The sequence below is a fragment of the Hyalella azteca genome, unplaced genomic scaffold (assembly GCF_000764305.2).
Source record: "Hyalella azteca isolate HAZT.00-mixed unplaced genomic scaffold, Hazt_2.0.2 contig13873, whole genome shotgun sequence".
Taxonomy (NCBI): domain Eukaryota; kingdom Metazoa; phylum Arthropoda; class Malacostraca; order Amphipoda; family Hyalellidae; genus Hyalella; species Hyalella azteca.
In genome coordinates this window covers 149,702-160,854 of record NW_025943779.1, presented here as the reverse complement: position 1 = coordinate 160,854, position 11,153 = coordinate 149,702, and the positions used below count along the sequence as shown (strand labels likewise).

Below are 11,153 nucleotides of genomic sequence, written 5' to 3'. Positions count from 1 at the left end.
AAACAATCAAATTGAAATATTTCTAAGGTAATTAGGTAGTAAAATGAATGTTGTACATTCGAAACGTCGTTCAATATTAAAAATGTCTATCGGTAATTTAATTTTCAATCTTCCAACACCTACGAAGAATTTAGTACGACTTATTGAAAAAACTAACAAGAAGCTAATAAATAAAACTAATTCTCTGGTCTTTAACAAAATTTGCTTAAGAGAAGAAATCCTGCCAGCCTACACTAATATATATATATATATATATATGTATATATGTAGTAACAATAATTGCACTTTACCGGACTATGCTTATTTTTGGCCCAGTGACGTAAGTAAAATTCTTGAAAAAAGTAAAAAGAACTTAACCTGGCTGGACCTAACCTTAGTAGAAAGGTGTCAAGCAACGTAAAGAAGGGTTTTATACACACATAACCCTAATTCTAACCCTAACCTAACGAGGTCGGCGTTTTTTAGAATGTCCGGTAGTGTAGTTCATTTATTTTCGTGTCCGGTTTTTAGGTACAAACTAATTGCAGAGTTAATTACCGGACTCGATTTTGTCTGGATTTCTACCCCTTGTCCGTTAATGTTACCAATTTTGTCCGGTAATTGTTCGACATTCTTATATATATATTCAGTTTTTCCCATTCAAACAGCTTTCAAATACAATTTCTCTTCTCAATGTACAGGAGCTGAGAGAGCAACGAATTATATACATTTCCATGCATACACGGACGGAGGTGTTGATTACAACTTCCTAACATACGCCCCAGACCTGGGTGATTACAACATGGACAACGCTATCACTAGAGCCTGTCAAACAGGATTGTGAGTATTTAAATTATATACTGAGTTGATATTTAGCGGTGAGAACTGTTTAGTAATATATTCATTAAATAACCTTTCATTAATAGCCCATTTCTGTCAACAGTTGGTTATTGTATGACAATATCGGCTACAATACAGCCTCTACATGCCTCAGCATCGACATCGATACCTGTTCTGATTTGGGATCGTGCTCTAAGGTACAAAAATTGAAAGATCAGTATTATATTATACTTTATCTAAGCTCCAGTACGCATCTGGAATTCAAGCTTAAGTTGGTGATTTGTATGAAGGCAAATTATCATTGCTTTTTCTAGCCTTGTATGCGCTTCGAGTCTGGCGACTTTTCATATGAAATTCTGATGTATACGATTTATCTTACACACGTCAGTGGTTAGGCACGATCAGCAATGAACTTCAAGCGCTAATTTAATTTACCTTATTTGACTGATTTGGTTAAACACTAAGAAAGGAGTTCATATGAGGTACTTTAATTAAAAATGGTACCTCAGAGGACAAACTAAGCTTCAGATTCCGTGCAAAAGTAAATTATATGCGTTCTTTAAGTGACCTTGATCTTTAATATTTGTAATGGTATTGTTATTGATCATTGTTATTCGGAGTTCACGCAAATTAATGCTTGGCATCACACAAAAAATTCTGTATGAGACTTGCCACACGAGCTCGTGGTTTTCAAATGAGTTGTAGAATGAATGAATGAGAATTATCGAACGAAGTTAGTTTTTAATTTATTCCACTAATAATTTGTGGTTAGATACACACTGCATAGTAAGTTACATCTCCTTACCTAAAATAAAGATTGAAATAAAATCCAACACATTAACACATAAATTAAAAAAATGATATTTGTTTGTCTTTAAAATTAAATCCAGCTCCCGGACCAAGGAGAGTGCCTTTCGAAACAAAATTGTTCAAATAAGAGAACTATAAACTCTAGAAGTGAAATTGGTTTAATGTACTAACTAAGCTCATTACTTGTAGTTCTTCCTTCCAGCTCAAATGAGACTCGTTGCTCTCATTCAATGATTAACTAACTTTTACATTTAATAAACATGCATCCAATTCGGAACAGAGGCTGACCTTGCGGCGCCGCATAGTATCGCAAAATATAATAAAAATAATAATAAATCCTGAATAGCTCGTACCACATGAATTCGAAAAAATTCTCATTGTGACTACTCATAATAAGAAACCCTTATGTTTATTTAAATCTATCAATATATAACCAGTTTCCATCTGTGTTTTCTCTCAGCCATCTTCTCTCCGGTTCGCTGGGAGTCCATACGTGTTTAACGAACCCTATTTCAATCTTTATCACGGCGAAGCTTACACAGGCGAAGAATTTGCAGGCAACCGAACAACGTCGTCGATCGGTGACATGGTCGCGTATTCAATTATCATCACTGGCGTCGATAGCTGGACTCTATTTGAGTAAGTCTTCCTTCCAGCAACAGGAGCCCAGCATAGTAGGACGTTTGAGCCTTCGATGGCTGGACTCTATTTGAGTAAGTTTTCCCTCCAGCAACAGGAGCCCAGCACAGCAGGTCGTTTCAGTCTTCGATGGCTGGACTCTATTTGAGTAAGTCTTCCCTCCAGCAACAGGAGCCCAGAATGGCCCGATAGCAGTATTTTTATAGAACGGTTGAGGAAAATATTATTTAAAATATAGGAAGTGTGCCAACATTCGTTCAAAACATCTGCCCTATTGGCAGTACCAATTACACGTATATTCTCCAGCATTAGATGATCACATGATGCCGCCTTGATATCTTTTCCTTCGTCTCATGCATACGTGACTATTGACTAAAAATTATTATTAAGTCGTTGATTGCCAATATCGACGTATGTCACAAACATGACATGCAGTAATCTCTAGGACAGGTGTTAAGATAAGAATATCTCGCTGATGTTGAATTTCCCCACATGATGTTTATGACATACTCGTATCTGCGTATCTCTCTATTGGTCTTGTTAAGCAATATGCTGTGAAGTGATTGAAGTAGTCTTACCTACTTTTTTGGTAGTTTCAACTAATTGTTTCAATTATTTCTTGTACAAAAACTTCACTACGCGACTTCCCTTTTCAGAGGAATTAACAGTTAATGTCCACCTAGGCGGTAGAAGAATAACGAAAAATATTTTTATTTTTATTCAAGCAGAATAGAATGTCGATGAATTGAAGTTTACAACGATCTATGAAGGAAATTCGATCGGTCTGAGCTGCTGTCTGATGGAAGTTCTCTTGAATTGGGAACAAGGGCTCCACCTGGACTGCGAGAGACAGCCAGGTAGCACAGCGGAGCCGACGCGCAAAGTCTCGTGCAGCCCACCTCGTAATCATACCAACGGCTGAATAATTAAGATGAAGGTCAGAACACGCCGAAAGTTTGGGTCTTAAAACATAGTTTAAGTTCTTGACCTGGCGGCCGTGATCTAAGAATATATAGTCAAATTAACTTGGTTTATAATCATAGATAAATTTATAAAAGTAAATATGTCCGCCGTTGAAAGACAAGGAGGGTTTTATTATTTAGGGAGAGAGAAGTGAATCGGAGACAGTTGTCATTAGAGAAACTGGCCGGAGTTACAAGTCACACAACACTCTGAGCCTCAGTAGAAGTGCAACCAACCTGCAATCTCCGGTCCTCTCCTTTGCTCTCGCCCAGATGAGTCTGACGTACGCAGACCATCTCTTGCAGTCGCCCCGGATCACCTCGAGCCTCTAGGCCACCACCTAGGCGAGTCGCATGCTAAAGGTCTCACTCCATAGCGGAGACGAAGTAAAAGCAAAGATGTGGCTGGGTTGGAAGTCGGGCTGAATCTCCTCGTTTGCTGTCCTTGGGGTCGTGCTAAAGGCTGAAGTTGGACTTAATCTTCGAATTCAAGAGAGACGAAATGAGGAAGGTTGCCCATACGGAATCTCAAGAGATATTGGGAACTTGTAACGGGCCAATTAAATGAAACACCTCCAAACCCCAAATAACCACCACCCGTCTTCCAAGACGGCTATCTTACCAATAAGATAAAGATTTTTATACATTTCTGACCCCTATTGCTACTACTTAATTCTCTAACCAATCGAAAGAACATAACTTGTTCGCTAAAAATAGTGCTCACAATTTATTTCCATGAACTCATTAGTCTTTAATATCTCAGATGAGTTACATAAAAATTCGGTGCTGATTAATTAATTTAATTAATGATTAAAATAAACGCGTCTTTTTAAAAAAGCGTCACCTTGCCCAATAAACGCGTCTGATGGTCACTATGTTTATCGCTTACGATCATTTGATGCAATGTACAAATATCCTTCCTATTCTGCTATTTTACCACGTTTTTCTTAGCTCGCTTTCGTGTCTGTGATGATCAAATCTTGCAATCGATATTTCACCGACTTTTTCATTAGCTAGCGCTCTGAAACTTTTAGGGAAGCTCAGCTCCCGATAACAATACAATAATCAATAATTTGTTGCACGTTTCCAGGCGTATAAACTCTAAAGGAACTCATATGTTGTAAAATATTTTAACTGAAATACAAAAGACCAAGAGAATGAAAGCAAACAGAGATCAGTAGCTGCCGAAAAATTATTTTCTACTTTTGAGTCCACATGAAAAACGTGGTCTTTAAAAATTTTTTTTTATACATTTTATTAATTCAATAAGCATCGAGTTGTTATTGTCGTAAATCATTTGCCGCAGGGGATCCGACTTCACGGGTTTTAGAGTCTGCGCCGTTCCCGACCAAGTCTACGTAGGAGCAGATGGCACAGTAATAAACTACGGCGAATTTTTTATGGTGAGTTTTGCAAGAAATGCTTCATGGAAAAAATCTTCATTATTTTCTATTTGTATTTAGTTGAAGTCTGAAAATAATTACTAATTACAAGGTTGCTATATCAAATGCTCAACCGAGGAAACCACGAGGGCTTCTCTCTAAGAAGAGAGAGAACATTTGTAAGGCTAGATCCTTTGTCGCAAATAAAATTCAAGGTCAGGGGCAGCATTTTCACTGTATCGTCTTGATCAGTAACCTGAAATCTCAGTTAAGGCCTACGTAAATCTTCCAATTGCATACCTCATACATTCGCGTAACCGCACCAACATCAACCAAACAAATGAAGCAAAAAGAACGTGATTAGTTACACGGAACTCAGGATGTACGATTAAAGTGAGAATCCATTATATTTCCACAGTTGTATGAACTAAACCTCCGTTACATCAACTCCCTGAAGCAAGGCTGTCACAGTGACACTGTCGTCAGCGCCAAGGCCGTGAAAGACAAGAGAGAGAAGGAAGCAATCGGTGGCAAATAATATATTGCATTTAAAGTCCCTACTTTGAGAACTGAGAAGCAGACGTTATTTTTCTCATAAAATTCAATTTGAAGGATTTTATGATTTTGAAAATTTTCGCTTAGGGAGTTTTACGTAATTGCTCTTATCCGTTCTCGGAGAAAAAAAAATTCAGCCGCTTTTTTCATGCTATTTTCATTGAAATTCAACATGCAGAGATTTTATCTGTAATTTATGCTGTTCTGACAATCATTCGTCGGGAAAATTTTTTGTGGGCGTCATTTAGTGTCTAACATAGTGGGCGTCATTTAGTGTCTATTTGGCTGCGTTTTTCTTTTGGCGTGCGTTTTAGAAATATTTTTTTGCCTCAGGTTTTCTGCTGTTAGTCTAACAAAGTCCAAGAAGCTTCTGTTTGAAACAAACGACATCAAAATGTTTCCAGTTTGTTTAGTTTGAGCGTATAACAATCAATAATTATTAAAAATTCTTTTAACAGAAACTATATTTAATTTTTTTAAATGTGTATTTTTGCTTCCCGATGCGTCTTGTAGCCTATGCATCTTTACGATAACTTAAATATTACATTTAATTAATTCGTTATATGATTTGAATAAAATTTTATTGTCACTTTGGTTTTCATAACAAATTATAGACTTAATGAAGATTTTTCATATGGCGATGCCAAGAAATTGCCAACGATCAGTTTATCAAAATAGCAACTATAACAATTATAAACTAGCATTTTTATAACATTTTGCTAAATAATCAGAGATGTAACCGGTCATTGTCCATGCATTAATGAAAGTATCCTCGTGGCGTGGACTGATATTAGTCAATAGTGTTGATTTTTTCATAGTGTCTATCAACACTATTAATGTTGATTGACAACAAATTAGTGTCAATCAATCAATCATTGATTATTAGTGTTGATTGATTAGTGTCAATCAATCATTAGTGTTGATTGACAACACTAATTTCAATTTGCGCCTGCCTGCACTATTAGTCAACAGTGTTTATATGCGCAGCCTCTCCTCTCCCGTGACTCATTGTATGTGAAAATTCATGCTAGAGAGAAATGATAATGAAAATAATTTGCAATTACATGGCGAATAATTTATAAATTTGCAGCGTTACTAATAAATTCTTGGAATCATTATGTAGTAATAACGATAATTGTCTTTTCTCATTTATAGTTGTGCAGAATTATTCACGATGTATGGGAACATTCAAGTGTGAAGCAAATCTGACCATGAATAAGAGCTGAGCGTTACGAAATTTGTAAAAACATATTCATTCTCAAAAATAGACATAAGAACTGAAATGTTTTTAATGGAGAAATGAATATAATACATGGTGCTTCTCAGACAAGTATTAAATGACATCTAGAAATAAGTACAAGTTCTTAGGGACAAAAAAAGGTACAAAGAACAACAAATTATTTTGGGTGTTTTGAATAAAAAGTTCTTCTGGTGACAATTAAGGTGGCGGAAGTATCATAAAAAGGGAAGGTAATTCAATTTTAAATAGAAAGCCTCTCGATATTCATCCATACCACAGAAATATTTCCAGCTAATTGTTGTTCAAACTAAAAGAAACAGTGACGACAACGCGTCTAGCAGAAAAGACTGGGGATAATAGAGTCTAGAGGAATTGCCTCCGAAACAGAGGAAAAGTCATGATCCACGTAGCTGATTTATGACAAAATAGAACTTACGAAAACTCAATGGAGGTTATCAAGGAGCAATTAATTCATATATGAATTTCATGTATGCTCCATTTACTTATTTATTACGTTCTATATGGATGGTAATAGTACTCAATGTCAAATGCTAACTGATCATTCAACAATTTTCTTCACTCAAAATTACGGAGTTCCTGTTAATATTTGATCATCGGGTCTCTACGCTAAGGTTATTTTAGGTATTTTGCGATCAAATTACGGGATAGTCGTTCAATAATTATCAATGAATAAAATTGGACACATCAAGAATACGTACAGAAGATTAGATTTTGAAGTCTATATTGATCCGCAACGAATCAACAGTAAAATTAGAAACGCTGTTCAATATCATATGAACACTAGAATGATATCTTATAATCGACCCTAGGGTTGGGATGTCAAAGCAAGAGAAATAACATCAAAGAAAAGTCTAAAATTTTTGCCTGCACAAATAAATGAAATGAGAAAACAGGCTGAGGGAATATGTAATCAGTATAAAATTGATGCAATGTTGCTAGTTGGACCATGCATGCGTTCCTTGGCATCTGTATGACAGGTCGTGATGTCAACAGAGAATTATGATTTTGATGGCTGTGTACAGAAACGCGTTTCGATTTCGTCCACGGAACATAACTACTCGATGTCATTACTATTTGCTGGAGATTCTAGATCACTAAATAAAATCTTTTATTTAAATGTACCGGATTTCAATCTTTTTTAATGATGTTTTTGAATGGAAAATGATTATTTTTGCCTTGCAACAAATGAGGCAAAAACAAAAATTCCTAAACCAAGAATAACCTTACCACGATATGATCTGGTTTCGTTTTCAGCACAAGGCACTGAATATCAGATGCTACGGAAAACGGTATTTGTGGTTAGTAAAGAATAATCATAATTAATTAAAGTAATTGTGTTTTTATAGATTATTTAACTTCAGTTAGACGAGCTTAGCTTATTCGATGGAGGGCTAAGGTCGCTGATCAAAGGCTGCTTCAGCGGGTGGATAGCTAGAGGTCAGCACAGCCCAAGTCCACAGTGCGATTCATATACCTTCCCGAGCGTAACGCAGCCGGGCATCTTCACGGCTTTCGACACATAGCGCCCACCACAATAGCGCAGTTCAGTCACAGGCACTGGTTCACAGCGCCGGAGCACAACTGACCGGAGCGCAACAGGCCCTACCGCAACAGCTACTCCTAACGTAACCTAACCTAACCTGCGCCGCCTGTTGCGGTAGGGCCTGTTGCGCTCCGGCCAGTTGTGCTCCGGCGCTGTGAAGCAGTGGCTGTGTTGTGCAAAGCGGATTTACTGTTAGCCGGAGTTACCCGCAGCTCATTGATCTGAGGCTATGTGTAGATATTGCATGCTGATGGTTGGCGTTGGGCCCAGGGCCTGTTTACGAGTCAATGTTGTTACTCACGGCTGCGCTCCCGCTTCAGCGACACCGTCGAGAGCGCTATAAAGCTGTGAAGGCCAAAAGAGCCGATCAAGCTGCGGCTCGTGGCTTATGAATGGTCCTGAAACATCTTCTTTTTTAATACTCAGGATAAAGTGGGCGTATCATTACGTTCCAGCTTGAAAGATGTAATGTTTATGAAATATTTTTGTAGAAATTGTATTACTTTCCTTATTTCCTTAGTAATTTTAAATTGAGAAAGACAAGCGGCAATGCAATTTTCTTCAAGCGGGAACTGATGAAATGTGGGAGCTGAAGTGATCATTATGATTGAGCATGGAAGACACTTTGCAATGTATTTAAGGCCAGCAGCACATTGAATTTAATATTATTTTTCTTGCATTGTTTTCTAAAAAATAAACATTAGTTGAACGCAACGGTTACTCATCGGTCTCAAATAAAATTGCCACTTGAAGAATTAACCGAATTCTCTGAAAATGGATTTAAAAACTTTAGTTATTAGGTACTTCAGTTTTTCAGAATAACTTAGAATAATTCTAGTAAAATTATTCTAGGTCAATTGACACATAATATTGACGCTTTAAGGTTAAATTGAATGCAATATATGGTAGTAATATTGCAGATAATATCAATAATCTTAATAATAATAATAATAATAAAATAATAATAATAATAATAATAATTATAATAATAATATAAGCACCTTTTCGTGTCCAATCAAACACACCAAATAGCTCCCCATTGTTTCACAAACCGCACCAAACAAGGTACAGATGAAAAAAGATTATGAAAACGTAATAGGTAATCATAATAGCTAATCATACCGCTTATTTTTGGGAGGTTTAACTATTGTACTGCTTGTAATAATTTATTTTTTAAGAATAAAGCTTAAGCCCGAAAAGTAGGTCAAGTGATTGGTCAAGATCAATAATATTGATGAAATTTCAAAGCTGGGGCTTCGAAACGCACGAGATTAAAAATATGGCTGTGATGGGTTAAGAATTGGGTGCGATCCAACATGGCCTAATTAATTCTAACATGACAATATTACGTTCAGAGGTAGGTTAAAGAGGTTTGAATGGTGCGTGACGTGAATGTACTGAGAGATGCACTAACACCTTCAAAAAAAATCCTAAAAACAAGTGTATGAACGTCTTGCCTTCGTTTCTGGATTCAGTTTTAGAAGTATCTTGAGGGTAATTACATAAATTAAATAACTGGACCGAGGTTACAGAGCGGTCGTGGGGGTGGTGGAGGTCTTGTTTTCATCACTTGTCTCTTCAGCTCCTTGACCAGGCGGCCCGGGACCCCGATGTCTCTGCGGCGTTGACAAGAGATGCTAAAACATCCATTTCAATATCCATTTAAAAATAGTTCTTTTGGAGACTAATGAAATGAATTTTTTCTCTGCTCAATGGAACTAAAAGTCAAATCTATACTTATATGATACTGTCTATTCCATTAACCTTCTATCGCCTTATGTCACTCTCCGGGAACATAACTTTCAACTTAAATTATACGTAAACTATTGAGTGTAGCAACCTGAGGAACATTTGTACGCAACAGAGAGTGCATTTTAAAGTTGTCGTACGTGGCGGCAACCATCAGTGCAAGTCATTTTGCGCTCACTAGAACGTATCCTTTCTGGGAAGTAGACGCGTGACAATATTGCTCCGGTTACTCGTGTCAGGCGGTAGAGGGTGAAGTCTAACTTTTTTTATGCCAGATGAAATGCAACCTAAGAGTTAAGGCTCAAATGTTTGATTGAGAAGATATAATCCTCTGGTAGAGAAGAAACAACCAATTTGTTCCAACAACCAACAACCAAAACAACCAACAACCAAACAACTCTGCAACATTTGTGCAAAGTTAAGCAAGACTGACTGCTCGGTTATTCGTACAAACAAGTCAGTACACTGGTACTGTCAGGACTGCCAACAACCTGCACTTAGCGCTGTAAAAAGCAAAAAAATGGTGGAAGAGAAGTGCTCTTCTATGTTTTCTGTTTTTAAAGCCGAAATTGAAGAAACAAACAAGCAAGAGTTTAGAAAGAGAGCCGAAATGGAGGAGAACCACAAGAAAGAATTGAGCTTGTTGCGTAACTAATTACAATCGTTACGAAACGAGCTTGTAGAAATGAAAGCTCATCTGCACAAAACAGAAAATAGCGATAACGCAGAAGGTAAAGGCCGCAAAGAGGTCATCCCTGATCTCGCCAACGAGAGCACTCGTGAACTGCTGGATAGAGAGAGAAGAAGACTTAACCTTGTTTGGTTTAACGTTCCCGAAAGCAATGCTTCAGATGCTGAATTTATTACTGATTGCTGTGCCAATGCACTTAACGTCGTTGTGAATATAACGGCATGCAAGAGACGCGATCAAAAGACGCTACCACCTGTAGACCGCTGCTTGTAACTGTGCAGGATACAGCCCAGGTCGGACATGTGCTTAAGGCTGCGAGAAAACTGAGTGAATTCCCAGAGTTTAATTCAGTCTTTGTTAAGAAGGATGCTACCCCTTTAGAGAGAGAAAATTTTCGCAAGAAATGGCAGGAGAGACTCAGGCGGAAAAGCATGGAGACTCGGGTCAACCACTTTCACGATGTCAAGACACCACCGGCCGCACACGGTCAGTCAGCGGAGCTGGAAGACAAGTAAGAAGTCATGTTCATAGAACCAGGCCTGTAAATAATGTAAGAAATAAACGCATGAATCAAAGTGAAAGTGCACAAAAAGCTTTAAAATGTTTTTACACAAACTCGGATTCCGTTTTGAATAAAAGAAGTGAACTATTAACTGTGATTGAAAACGAGCGGATAGACATTATTTGTATTACAGAAACACTCCTTAAAAATCACGGGGGGAAAATTGTACCTGTTGAATTT

At 37.4% G+C, this 11,153-nt stretch overlaps 1 protein-coding gene across 1 annotated transcript; it reads left to right on the top strand.

Annotated features, from left to right (window-relative positions):
• The first annotated feature begins 679 nt into the window (after positions 1-679).
• On the top strand, positions 680-5,706 carry LOC108681212. The gene is made up of 5 exons (XM_018170219.2): positions 680-819; positions 923-1,016; positions 2,090-2,268; positions 4,537-4,633; positions 5,031-5,706. Exons 1-5 carry the CDS (start codon positions 782-784, stop codon positions 5,148-5,150), a joined length of 528 nt encoding a protein of 175 aa, XP_018025708.1. The 5' UTR covers positions 680-781; the 3' UTR covers positions 5,151-5,706.
• Positions 5,707-11,153: the final 5,447 nt, after the last annotated feature.